The sequence below is a fragment of the Saccopteryx bilineata genome, chromosome 4, assembly GCF_036850765.1.
Source record: "Saccopteryx bilineata isolate mSacBil1 chromosome 4, mSacBil1_pri_phased_curated, whole genome shotgun sequence".
NCBI classification, from domain to species: domain Eukaryota; kingdom Metazoa; phylum Chordata; class Mammalia; order Chiroptera; family Emballonuridae; genus Saccopteryx; species Saccopteryx bilineata.
In genome coordinates this window covers 10,971,553-10,985,545 of record NC_089493.1, presented here as the reverse complement: position 1 = coordinate 10,985,545, position 13,993 = coordinate 10,971,553, and the positions used below count along the sequence as shown (strand labels likewise).

Sequence of the window (13,993 nt, the reverse complement as noted above, 5' to 3'; positions counted from 1 at the left end):
TTTTGTATATAGAGAGAGGAATGAAGAGAAGAGGGAGAGAGAGAAACATCGATTTGTTGTTCCACTTACTTATGCGTTCATTGGTTGATTTTTGTATGTGCCCCAAAGGGATCAAATCCACAACCTTGGCATATTGGAATGATGCTCTAGCCAACTGAGCTACCTGGCGAGGGTCAACCTGTATTTTATTCATGGATTCAACTAGCCTTTGAGCTGTTACAGGAAAAATATTGTGGCAGCATACGCAGCATAGAGAAACATAGCCCTCCGTGTCACTTTTCCATAGTGAACAATCTTCATCACAAAGTTTATATATAGTAATAGCAATCCATTTTTCTCTGAAGTACAGGCATAACTGCACAGATTTGCAATGGGTTTGTCAAATTTAGACTAAGAATGCTCCAACAGTTTTTCTGTTAAGAATACATCTTTGGAATTTTAATTCATGTGTGATTTGGAAAGTCTGCAGTGGAATATTTCAAATGCAGTTGTGATTAATGTTTGGATGTGTTTCTAACTATGATTTTTTTTTTTTTGTAAATAATGGAACCTCATGGTGTATAGATTCTTACAGATCCCACTCCAAGAATACTTGGCCCAGGATACGGATATGATGGGTTGTGGCTTTTCTCTGTACCCACTTCCTTTAGGAAATCCTTGTGTGTAATTGTAACAAGTGCATTCTCTCCTTTCCTCCTGTGGCTGTGGCACTGTCCTCAGGTTGGTGGATACTGGGATAAGTCCTGCAGCACAGTGACTCAGTTGAAGGAAGGTCTCAACCGAATCCTCTGCCTGATCCCCTACAACGTGATCAATCAGTCTGTGTGGGAGTGCATTATGCCCGAGTGGCTGGAAGCCATCAGAACGGAAGTCCCAGATAACCAGTTAAAAGAATTCAGGGAAGTATTAAGGTGGGTAAGCAGTTGAATGAAGTCACCGTGATTATAATGCTATCTAACAGTTATTGAGCACGTACTGTGTGCCAGGCACTGCGCCAAGCATTTCACATAGTTTCACTTAATTTTTAACAAAACCCTACAGAGAAATTTGAAGGCCCAAATGAAGTAGTTTCTATAAATTGTGCTAAGATGATTTGGAATTGTTCAGAAAAGACTTTGTTCTTGGGCAGTAATAGATGCACCATATTGTTTGCTTCTTTTCAAACACATTTACGGTTTGGATAAAGTGGGAAAACTGCAAATGGAAAATGTCTTAGAGGCTGTCATTCTTTAGCTATGCAATTCCTTCTGTTAAGCCTAGTGTGAGTATAAACACTAATGTTATTAACAACCATATGCATTATTTATAAGATAGCTACTCCAATCACAGAAGCTGCTACTGTAAAATGAAACATGCTATTAACTGTTCAGAACGCACAGACGAATCTAAAGTGTTTGGCTTCCCAAATAACAACAGCAGATCTTACCGTGTGCCCATTGGTCCTTTACTTCTGTTGCTCTGCTTTCCAGCAAAATGTTTGACATTGAGCTCTGTCCTCTGCCTTTTTCCATGGAGGAGATGTTTGGCTTTATTAGCTGTCGGTTCACGGGATACCCTTCCTCTGTGCAGGAACAAGCTTTACTGTGGCTTCATGTAAGTGAATGATACTTCTGATTGTTTGGGGCACTGGTTCTTAGCTTGTGAGCTTTAGATCCCCAGGTAGAGGTGCGGGGAGTTATTACAGAGTCCCTCAATCGGTATGTTTGCTGAGGACTATCTGAAGACTAATAATTCATATATATAGATGACTACATTTCAAATATAGGTAGCGATAGTTGTGATTTATTGATAAAACACAAATTTATGCAGAACTGTTACTGAATTCATATGTATCTTTACATCAATAGATACTGAAAGTATAATCACTGTTTTGTGGGATTTCAATAAATCTTATGACATGAAATAGGTCTTTATATATATATGTATATTGTGTGTGTGTGTGTGTGTGTGTGCAGAGATGGAGAGAGACAGAGAGAGGGACCGATAAGGACAGACAGGAAGGGAGAGAGATGAGAAGCATCAATTCTTCATTGCAGCACCTTAGTTGTTTATTGATTGCTTTCTCCTATGTGCCTTGACTGGAGGGCTACAGCAGAGTGAGTGACCCCTTGCTCAAGCCAGCAACCTTGGACTCAAGCTGGTGAGCCTTGCTCAAACCAGATGAGCCCACACTCAAGCTGGCGTCCTTGAGGTTTCGAACCTGGGTCCTCCACTTCTCAGTCCTATGCTCTATCCACTGCGGCACCGCCTGGTCAGGCAAAATAGGTCCTTTAAGGAGTAATTCATACTGTTCACTCAGCCTGGAACAACTTTATGTCCTGTCTCCATTTGTGAACTCTAGCTTATCTTTTAAAAATCCAGCTCGAGAATGATCTCACCTCTGAAATTTTCTGCTCCTTCACCGTCCCCTCCATCTCCCCTTCCCTCCATGTGAATTCTGTTTCTGTCTAATATCATAGTTAATTTTTGTCTCTTCTCACGGTTATAAATGCCTTGAGGGCAGGGACCACATCTTTTTCATCTTTGAATTTATAACTTCCTTCATCTTTTCTTTTCAGCATCTGGCGCATGTTTTGAATTTAGTGGATGTTCTTAAAAGGTTTATTGGATGGAACTGAATACCTGACATTATGTTTGAGCAATGTCAGGAAAAGAGGACAGAAGCAATGTTCAGATTAGATGTGGGTGCAGATAACATTTCTGTTCCACGGATGGGTGTGATCACTAGAGCTTCTCAAGTTGTGATGATGGCTTTCTGCGTTCTAAACTAAGAAACGAGGTTATTCACCTGTGACAGAGTAAAGGGGGCCATTTAAAAAAAATCACCTTTGGGACCTAGAATTTAACTTTTCATCCCTAGGCAGGTCTCAATAAGATAATTTCTCATTTTAAGAAAGCCAGTTCTTCTACAGATGGCTAGATGTTGTTACTCAGTTACACACACTTTGAGCTGCACCATATGGGGACAGGGCTGTAAACCTCTGTCCCCACCATGGCTAAAACAACTACAGTTTACATGCTTTATGGACTGGGTTTTGCAATAGTTTTAGTTTAAAGATAGTGCTGCAGTCCAAGGAGGATTTAAGCCACTGGTCTAACCGTTTGGGAAACAGGGTGAACAATATAGTGATTGGAGTTGATGGATTAATTAATTATGGAAATAATTATAGAGCCCCTCTGTGCCAGTCACTGTAATAGTCACTGCTCTATAGACGGGCTAAGAAATGGTCCTTTCCTCATACTTCCTTTCTTCAAAGAGCTCACAGTGGGAGAGAGTGAATCAAATAATCAAACAGAATACAAAGTGATTATTGCTCTAATAAAGGTATGTAGAAAGTTCTAAGAAAGCAGAGAAGAGGATGGGTTAAGGATGTCTCAAGGAAGGAGCCATCTGTTTCCAGAAAATTCATTATAGATGAAGTAGCTGGACTTGGGCAGGACAGCTGAGCTTGCTGCAGAGAACAGGGGTAGGTGGGGCGTTCAGACGGCAGTGGGGCTGGGCGGGAAGGAGAGTGCTCGCAGACTAGAGGAGTCCAGGAGAAAGGCGGCGGGCTAGGGCACTCAGTGCCGTGGAAAGGGGGGGACGGCATCCTCAGGGGCTTCAGAGTTTTAGTAGAAGGAACATGTGATTTATTGGATGTGGGTGGAGGGAAGGCATGGTGGTAATGCTGATTTTCTTAGTACAGAAAGTTGAGGGTGTGCTGGTAAAAGATGCAGAAGGTGAAGGGTCCTCATGTTCGATAGTTCTCTTTGGAGAAAATGCTAAATGCAGTTTGACTGGTTTTTAAATTTTTTTATTTTTAAAGTTTATATTTTGGGGGGATCTATATGCCTTTTTTTCCCGCAGGTATTATCAGAGTTAGACATCATGGTCCCACTTCAACTACTAATAAGTATGTTTTCTGATGGAGTTAATTCTGTCAAGGAACTGGCAAATCAAAGAAAATCAAGAGTCAGTGAACTGGCAGGGAACCTTGCAGCTCGAAGGGTAATTATTGCCACAACGCTTTCTCTTTCTTACTATGATTTGGTCAATTATTCGGGCCTAAATGTAGCACCAAGTAAAGGTCTCTGATAATGTCTTTCATCCCATGTCACTCTGGAACCTTATAAGCACATTAAACAGTAATTAAATAATAGAAAACAATCTAAGGTATGTTTGGTGTAGTCTGTAATCAGTAAGCTATTGAGTTTTCTTTTTTGAGTTTTTCTCCTGTGCATAGATAGTTATCTCTTACCCTTGATGAAAGAAAAAAAGAAAAAAAGAAAAGAAAAAGAAAGAATGCTTTTTCGGTCTTTTTTTTGTCTACTAGCAAATAAGAATTTGGTACCAATTACTGAGCAGATCACTCACTGCTTTACTTTGAGGATGAAGAGTTTGGATTTTGTGTGTGTGTGTGTTTTGGGAAGATATGATTAACGTGGTAACTATGAGTGAGGCTACCACTGTGAAACAACTATGACCATTTTATTGACCCCTTTGTACCGCTGTGGATGAGAAAAGTCAGTAGTCGGGTCCAAAGTGTATGAAAGCTGTTGGAAATTTTAGATAGTTTTTCTGTGGAGGCCTGGCAGAGTTTCAGTTGATGGATGCCATTCCAGACCGGGATCAGTTTTGGAGAGGCTGACTCGCGTCTGACGGCGGCAAGGACGATTCTCTACTCGGCTTGTCCAGCCTCTTCCTTTCCGCACTGTATACCACAGGCCCCTCGTTCCACCCCATATCTGCGGGTCAGAAAGTACAACTATCATGGGGTCATAGTTTGTAATCAGTGTTTTTTTAAAAATCTGTCTCATAGGAACTAGCTGCCATTTATATTTTGTGTATTTTTCTTCTGTAATCTTTAACATCATATTACTTCATTAGCACTTTATACTTTGCGATGCATTCCCAATTAATGACCTCACAGAACTGTATGAAGCAGTTGGGGAAGAACTCAATACCCTTGCTATTACAACTACTTAGCCTGAGGTTGAGTGAACTGAACTGATTTGCCATAGGTAACACTATCAATATCCAGGTATTATGATTCTTAATGGGGTACTCATCTTCTCTATTTTAAATATAGTGTTCAAGGAGCTTTAAGGTTATTAGAGAGATCCCTAAGGGAGAAAATACGGTTTGAGACGTATGTCAGTCAAGGTCTTGCTACAGGATTTATCCCTTGGTTCAATGAAGGGACTTTAATGGAAACCGTCTGCAGAGTTCTGGGAAAGGTTAAGGGAACAATAAGGGTTGGTGAACGTTGGTGAACCATTATACCCCCAGGGCTGAAGGAACAAGGGATGAGAGTTCCTGTAGCCCATTGTGAGCTGAAAAAGATAAGAAAGGGCTGGCTAGAGAAGCTGTGGGGCGATGGACAGACTGCCAGAGATGTAGCATCAGAACAGGCCAGGGGTGGGGAGAAATAGTCCTGCCTCTCCTTCAGCGTCAGGTTTTCTGCTGCCTTCCATTGACTAGGCACAGCCGGAAGCCAGCCAGCAGGAGAGCCAGGAGCGATTCAGTCTTCGGCATCCTTAGGTGTAGGGCGGAGAAAAGCAGGGCAGTGAAGGCTGGGTGGGGTGGGGGGGAGTGTTTGAGGGGTTGGGTTGGCGCATGGAGGATAACCAGTAAACAGATTTGACTTACATCGTTTTCCTATGATAGTTAAAAAATTGTAATAACCAGAGGCCATATTCTTTAACCAGTCATGTCAGTCTGACATTCTGTGCTTATAATTTTAAAACTGATTTTGCAATATTTTACTTTTGTAAGCTCTCATTTTTTAAGGTTATGGTTTTAGGTAGATGCAGACAATTTAGTGTAACTGGAATGTTTGATGGGATGAAAAAAATATAATGACAAAGACCACTGTCTTCATTCTTCAGAGTATTGATGTTTTATTCACCTGATAGAAAGTTTGGATAGTTTTATTTCTTATTTTTATATTGTGAGAAGATTTATAGTATTTGGAAGTACTAATGCTATTGACTAGAAAGTAAATCAGTGTGACAGCTGAAAATACCTCCCGCAGTCCCCAACATTTTATACAGCCACCTGAGCCTCTGTAAATTTACCTACGTGCATTGATATTCTTTCTTCTAGGTGAGTGTTGCCTCTGATCCTGGTCGACGAGTTCAGCACAATATGCTGAGTCCGTTTCATAGTCCTTTTCAGAGTCCATTTCGGAGTCCTATGCGTAGTCCTTTTCGTAGCCCTTTCAAGAATTTTGGACACCCAGGAGGAAGGACTATTGACTTTGATTGTGAAGATGATGAAATGAATCTAAATTGTTTCATCCTCATGTTTGATCTTCTCCTGAAGCAGGTAGCTGAAGCATGAGCTTCCTTTAGTTCAAAGGTGAAGGATGAGGAAAGCATTGTCTAGTGATTTTTTTTTTCTGTGTTGGACATCTTCATACTTACTGAAATGATGCAGCATTACTCAAGACATTTCTCAAACTCCTTTGGAGATTTCCTAAAGAACCTGAAAAATACCTGTATGAATATCTGCAGTGATATTGACATACGAGAACGGATATGAAGTTTAGAAACATCCTAACATCATTAAAATTGGGTCTGTTGAACAAATTTGGCAAACAAACTGGGTAATGCTATTATTTGGAATAGCAAGGTACAACTTTATAGTGATGGGCTGATTTTAATATATTTTATACATTGATTTTTGAAGGTAATGTTAAAAGAGACATTTACAAGGTTTGGTCAGGGAAACATTTCTTCTTCACTTTTTATTTTGAAATAGTTTTAGACCTGCAGAAAAGTTGCAAGAATACTACAAAGAATCCCCAAATATTTCTCCCTTAAATTCTTTAGGTGTTAACATTTAGCACATTTATTTTTTCTGTCTCTTTTATTCTGTATATGCATGTATGAATTTTTTTTTTTTTTTGTATTTTTCTGAAGCTGGAAACGGGGAGAGACAGTCAGACAGACTCCCGCATGCGCCCGACCGGGATTCACCCGGCACGCCCACCAGGGGCGACGCTCTGCCCACCAGGGGGCGATGCTCTGCCCATCCTGGGCATCGCCATATTGCGACCAGAGCCACTCTAGCGCCTGAGGGAGAGGCCACAGAGCCATCCCCAGTGCCCGGGCCATCTTTGCTCCAATGGAGCCTTGGCTGCGGGAGGGGAAGAGAGAGACAGAGAGGAAAGCGCGGCGGAGGGGTGGAGAAGCAAATGGGCGCTTCTCCTGTGTGCCCTGGCCGGGAATCGAACCCGGGTCCTCCGCACGCTAGGCGCATGTATGAATTTTTAATGAACCATTTAAGAGTAAGTGTCAAGCATGATGTCCCTTTATCCTTAAGACTTCAGAGTGTATTTTCTAAAAAATAAGGATATTTTCTTACATAACCAAACATAGTTATCAAAATCAGGAAATTAATATGGCTAATACTACTATTACCTAACTTATAAAATTTATTCATTTTTAAAGTTGATATAACAGTCATCTTTATAACAAAAGAAAGAAATTGTTTTTGATCAAGGACACAATCCAGTATCACTTAGCGCAATTATTTCTCCAAGGTAGTTCTTCAGTCTTTGTTTGTCTTTTATGTTCTCGACATTTTAAAAGAGCTTTGTAGAATGCCCTTCAATTTGAGTTTCATGTTTCTTGTTGAATTGATTTGGGTTGAGTATTTTTTGGCATTAACACTATAGATATGATGTTATATTCCTTTCAGTATGTCATATCAGAAAGCACATAACATAATAATGTCCCCTTATTGGTGTTGATTACTTGGTTAAGAGGATTTCTGCAGATGTCCCTACTACGAAGTCATTATTTTTCCTTGTAATCAATAAGTCACTTGCAGAGAGATACTTTTACCTACTAGTTTGGCATCTATGGATAATTCATGCCTGAATCAATTATTACTATGATGGTTATCAAGTGGTAATTTTCTGATTCTGTCATTTAAAAAATTATTAGTTGTTATTCTTCTATAAGAACTGCCTTCCCTTCCCTCCTATATGTTTTTTTGTTATCTACTTATACCCTCATGTACCCATGATTCTTATTTTATATTCAGTGGGGTAAAAGCTGTTGCTCTGGTTATTTATTTTAATGCTTATATTGCCCCATATTTGGCCAGTGGGAGTCCCTTCAGCTGGCTCCTGTGTTTTTTCGACATGGTCCCATCATTCTTTGAACACTTTCTTAATTTCCGGCATGACAGGATGTTCCAGGCTCATTTTATATTTTCCTGGCCCCAGCCCATAAACCAGACATTTCTCCAAGGATCCCTGGTTCCTTTTAGTGGGTAATAAATAGTATTTAGAAATCAAGATCTGGATACCAGGTGAGGAATAGCATTTTTTTTTTTTTTGAAGCTGGAAACAGGGAGAGACAGACAGACTCCTGCATGCGCCCAACCGGGATCCACCCGGCACGCCCACCAGGGGGCGATGCTCTGCCCCTCCGGGGCATCGCTTTGCTGCGACCAGAGCCACTCTAGCGCCTGGGGCAGAGGCCAAGGAGCCATCCCCAGCGCCCAGGCCATCTTTGCTCCAATGGAGCCTTGGCTGCGGGAGGGGAAGAGAGAGACAGAGAGGAAGGAGGGGGTGGGGGTGGAGAAGCAAATGGGCGCTTCTCCTATGTGCCCTGGCCGGGAATCGAACCCGGGTTCCCCGCACGCCAGGCCGACGCTCTACCGCTGAGTCAACCGGCCAGGGCTAGGAATAGCATTTTTTAAATGTGTAAAATCTCACAGAGTGATAAATTTATAAAATAACTGTCTTTAAATGCCCTACATGATTTAAAAAATAATTCTTATTACTTTGTTTTGTGTTTATATTCTTTCAGAAGAATCCCTGGAAATCAATGTATATTCATGGTTTATAAACCTGACCATCTTTAAATAATTTAGTATTGTCTGTTAATGAAAACTACCCCTAATTAGTGTGCCAACGGAATAGTGGACAAAAGGAACAAACTCTTTCTTTCTTTTTTTTTTTTTTTTGGTGTCTTTCAGATGGAGTTACAAGACGATGGGATCACGATGGGCTTAGAGCACAGCTTATCCAAGGACATTATCTCCATAATAAACAATGTCTTCCAAGCCCCCTGGGGTGGCTCCCACACCTGCCAGAAGGACGTAAAAGCAATGGAGTGTAGCTTATGTCAGTCTAGTATCCTCTGCTACCAGCTTGCTTGTGAGCTCCTGGAGAGACTGGCCCCTAAAGAAGAGAGCCGGCTGGTGGTAAGCATTTGAAGAAGTGAGGTGGCCCGTGTCTAATGGTAACGAGGCCTGCAGAGTAATGGAGTCTTTCTCCAGTATTGTCTTATGTTGCTCGCTGGGTTGTACGTGAGACGGTGTTCAGAGGAAGTTTTCCTGTTCCTTGCACGAACTCAGGCTCTGGAAAAGAATATGAAAGGAGCTACAGGATACAGAATTCTCGAGTTAGAATTCTGGAGTCTTGAGTTAGGGTTTGTAGCACACCCATTCATACAATTTTCATAAATACAGAGCATCACTGGTATTCTTGAAATAACTTTTATCAGAAAGCCATATTCCAAAGTTTAGATCCCTTGTCCACTACAAAATATACATATCAGATATTGAGTAAGTACATTGGCTATGGACACTGGGAATTCCTAGGTAACCTCAGTTTGTAAAACCCATTGACTTCATCAACAGCCAATAAAACCTTTATTTCATTTTCTGCTTTCCAGGAAAACTGTTTAAATAAGAAACAGCTAATCTAGACCATATACTGTATAAGGTGGGCATTAGCCACCATAGCTCTTTTTAGTTCTCCTCCAGGGACAGGTGGAGGACGAGGGTGAGGGCATGAAGGATAGGCTAGCAGGAGGCTCAGGCTAGTTGGCAAGGCAGGTGACCCCAGTTCCTGCAGCCGGAGGGTGATACCAGAAACATGGGGGACCAGGTGCATGTGAAGGAGTCACCGTGCGGCAGGAAGCTTCACCATATTGAACTTTATGGAACTCAGTTTGTATTTGATTTAGCATCTTGCTCATGGGCGACCTGGGAGCAGGGCAAGCCGTAGCCAACTGGACTGTTGTCAGAGATACTCAGCGTCCTCCAAGCCACGTGGTTCCTTGTTCCTCGTGTCCTACTTTTATCTCCTCAACCTTAGTCTCTTTCCTGCTTTGAGCTATCAAAGAATTCTGAAAAATTTGATTGAAGTGTTAGCTAAAAGAGGATAATTTTAAAAGAGGATATTTGAAGGTAGAATTTGAAAGAAAGAAAAAACTGCAACAGGAGGATAACTAGAGGTATTTTAAATATAAGCGTATCTAACACTCTCTCTTTCACTCCCTCTTATAGCTTATTATAGATAGATAGGTAGATGATAGATAGATAGATAGATAGATAGATAGATAGAGTATATTCACAGTGTTGTACTGTCAACCTCCAGAACTTTTCATCTTGCAAAACTGATACTCTATACCCGCAACACGATTACTCCCTGTCCCCTGTCTCCTGGCCCCTGGAAGCCAGTATTCTGTTTTCTCTTTCTACGAGTTTGGTGACAGAGAACTCATATATACGGAGTCATAACAGTATTTGTCTTTTTGTGACTGGCTTATTGCACTTACCATAACATCCAAAAGGTTTATCTACATTGTAGCATGTGTCAGGATTTCCCTTTCGTTGTTCAGGACTGAATAATATTCCATTGTACAGATGGATGTACTACATTTTGTCTGTCTGTCCATCTATTAATGGAGACTTGGGTTGCCATACCTAGCTCTCTTTAACTCATATGTATAGCAATTAGCAACTTCTCATTCCCAAAATTTTGACTTTTCTGAACAATTGATATTTTTATTTTAAATATTGGTATGAACCCCTTAATATTCCCTCCTAATTAAGTAGCTATTGAACAAAATGTGCATGGATTGGAATCCTTTGGTGAGTAGGACACGATCATAGGGATTAAAGCAGAGATGGGAAAACAGGCCTAAGGAGATTTAACAATGTTTTGATATTTTTCCACATTTATTTCAAGGGAATGATAATGCTTCCTTAACAGCTGATCCGAATTTCTGTTAACCATTGTGGAAATAAGCTCACTCTCTTCTGAGGCAGATGTGCCTGCCCCCTGGGCTCAGCACAGGGCTGGGACCCAGCAGGCGCTCAGTCCATCTTTGTTGCAGAATGTTCTTTACATCCCCAAAGGGCTGCTCATCTGACAGCTTGTCTTATTTGTTCCAGGAGCCCACAGACAGCCTGGAGGATAGCCTCCTTTCTTCCAGACCAGAGTTTATTATAGGCCCTGAAGGAGAGGAGGAGGAGAACCCGGCCGCCCAGCATGGGGAGAACCCCGGCAACCGCTCGGAGCCCACGGAACACGCGGGTAGGTGAGCTCCGGCTGATGGAGAGAGCAGCGCCCACTTCCCAGTTTGCACAGGCCCGACGTCCAGAGCCCCGGTTTCCTAGGTCACCGTTGACTTGCACAAGTTTAGACTTGGTTTCCCTAATATAGATTTGTGCAAATAAGTCATTTGCCCCTGGATTATGAAGGGAACAGATCCAGGATGTGTTTTTAGTGCAACGGAGGTCACTGAGCATTTTCCAGGCAGCGGGCGCTTGTTATCAGCGCCCATTGTGTTAGTGTGGAAGACCCCACCTTCCTGCTTATGGTGTATCATGTTCTCTGCAGAAGTAGCTGTCAACCAAGGTGAGTGGCAGCAGTGTAGGGTGCTGCCACTCTCGACAGCCACTCAGGGCACTGGGCCAGAGCAGAGTGCACTGGGACAGTCCATGGAACTTGAGCTTATGCAGCTTCTCCACCCCAGGGGTGGGGCCAGGACCCTGGACAGGTTCACGATGTGTAGCTGTGCAATGTGTGCCCGAAGGCTGACTGACCTTGCTCAGAGCTGGCAGGGAGGGTGGCCCCTTTCTGGTTGCTTAAAGACCCTGGGTGGGCTAACTGGGGACAGCACAATGTCAGGCAGGCCTGGAATCAAATTCCAGTTCCTCACACGCTGGTGGAGGTTCAGGAAATTCGGATGTGACCCCACGTGCCTGTGGGGAAGCCTGCTTTCTAGAGCCGCACGGCGGCCCTCAGGGGTGTACACAGATGTATGCAGGACTCAGAACAAGTCTGGGGCGCTCTTAGTCTTCCTGCTGCCACTCTCCTGAACTATTAAATCTCTGGCTGGTCCTGGGAGGCCCACCCCCAGGACTAACGATTGGGAAGCATGGAATTTCTGTCATTCCTTCAGTGAACAGCAACTATGGTTGTGACTATTGTGTGGGGTTCATTGTAGGCGCTGGGGTGCCGTGATCAGACCAAGGTAACTGTGTCCTTGCTACAGAGTGCTTGGTGGGAACCAAGGGCTGCTGCGCGGGAGGGGTAAACGGCCAGTGGAGTGGGACGGTCCCGGCTCAGACTACTTAGTACATTGCAACTTAGAATTTGAAGGAACACCTGAGATGACCCACTTCCCTGGTTGGCAGCGTGGACTGCAGTTGTCCAGGCCCTGCTGTCTCCTTTGGACCGTCCTTATTTGGGGTGGCCGTTGGCAGGAAGATGTGGGTGAGTGAGAGACCCAGGCTGCCCACCCTGCTCCAACCTGGCTGCTCTGACCTGCTCTATTTCATGTGTTGGAGTTCTGCGTAAGATTTTCTTTGAACAAAGCCTTCCATAGGAAAGACGTTTGAAACCTGCTGGTTCTAGTTCAGCCTTCTCACTTTGCAGATCAGGAAAATACATCCCAGCCGAGTTAAACAACATGCCCGTTTTTACGCAGCTCGTGGTATTCATTCCTAATTCAGGCTCTGTGCTTATCGTGGGCCAAAACGGTAACGGAGCACCTGGCTCATCTGAGGGGCTGAAACACAAGCAAATGGATGAGCTCTGCCCCTCCCCCCCCAATTCTGGGTCTGCCTGGGCTGGGGGGTCTGGGAACTGGGCTATCCAGATATTAAAACGAGTTAGTGGCAGGGTAGAGACTAGAACCCAGGTCTCCTGGTTTGCTCAGAATTAATTATGCTTGCTGAGGCCCAGGCCCACGCTGCCCTGACGTCCAAAGGAAGCAAAGATCTCACTTATGATCCAGTAACCCGTACTCTTTATATGCACACGTTTTTTTGAACTTAAGATAGCACACAAATCAATGAGCTGCCAGTTTTACTCATTTACAGTTAACGTTTTATTTGAACAATGCTTAACATGAAGACATTTAGTTTTATAAGCGACTCCTCTCCTTGCTCTGTCGTTATAAAGCCTACTCCTTTAGACACTTGCTCTGTTCCTCTTCCCCAAACCCGCACGCAGGCTCCCACCGCAGCCTCTGCTTGTTCTCCTCCTTGTCCTCTCGGCTGTCTTGCGGGATGCAGTCATGACTTGTCTCCTCAGGGAGGCCTCCATGAATTTCCTTCCAAGGTCAGCCTTCCCTGCCGCTCAGCGCCGGTCCTGTTCTGCTCTGTGGGGCCCTCAGGCTGTGGTCCAAAGCTCCTCTGTCGCAGAACAAATGGGTGCTCTGTTCCCATGTTCCGCGCTCTGTCCCCATGTTCAGTGATGTCTCCTTCCTTTGAGAGTATTTCCTGATTTTCTATTTGGTGGCCTGGTGCCTATTGTTGCTAGGCATTAGATGTCTCCTCCATTAAAAAATATTTTTAAAACTTTCACATTAGACAAAATAGAGCCGAGTGCTGATAACAAGTATTTAAAACACCTTAGGGTGGAGGATCGCCAATAAACTATTTTCTGTGCCAAGAGGGTTTGACTCTCTTTGTTTCTGATCCTAGGAATTGCCAAACTTGTAACGGCGATTTACACTAGTTTCTACCTCTGGGTAAACTTGTGAGCTCTCTTTTTATCCAGCGTGGCTTATGTGCAGTGCACTGCCGCCCTTTGCCACAGGGCAGAGATTTTAGAGCTCTTCAGAAGGAAATGAGGCCATGTTGTTCTGACCTGAATATACTCAACTTCTTTAAAATATTTCCATTTTGAGTGAGTCCATGCAATAAGTCCCTCCTTAGGGATTTACCAACTTTAATATCTGGGTGCTCATACAA

General features: G+C 43.1%; 1 protein-coding gene across 4 annotated transcripts in view; it reads left to right on the top strand.

The window, feature by feature from the left end:
* UNC79 (unc-79 homolog, NALCN channel complex subunit) overlaps window positions 1-13,993 on the top strand; it is a 246,226-nt gene that overhangs the window by 130,776 nt on the left and 101,457 nt on the right. For all 4 annotated transcript variants that reach the window (XM_066276137.1, XM_066276136.1, XM_066276135.1 and 1 more), the window contains 6 exons: window positions 721-911; window positions 1,470-1,593; window positions 3,848-3,988; window positions 6,086-6,307; window positions 8,975-9,202; window positions 11,183-11,324. In XM_066276137.1, the coding sequence (XP_066132234.1) occupies window positions 721-911; window positions 1,470-1,593; window positions 3,848-3,988; window positions 6,086-6,307; window positions 8,975-9,202; window positions 11,183-11,324 (1,048 nt within the window). The remainder of the gene's footprint in view (window positions 1-720; window positions 912-1,469; window positions 1,594-3,847; window positions 3,989-6,085; window positions 6,308-8,974; window positions 9,203-11,182; window positions 11,325-13,993) is intronic.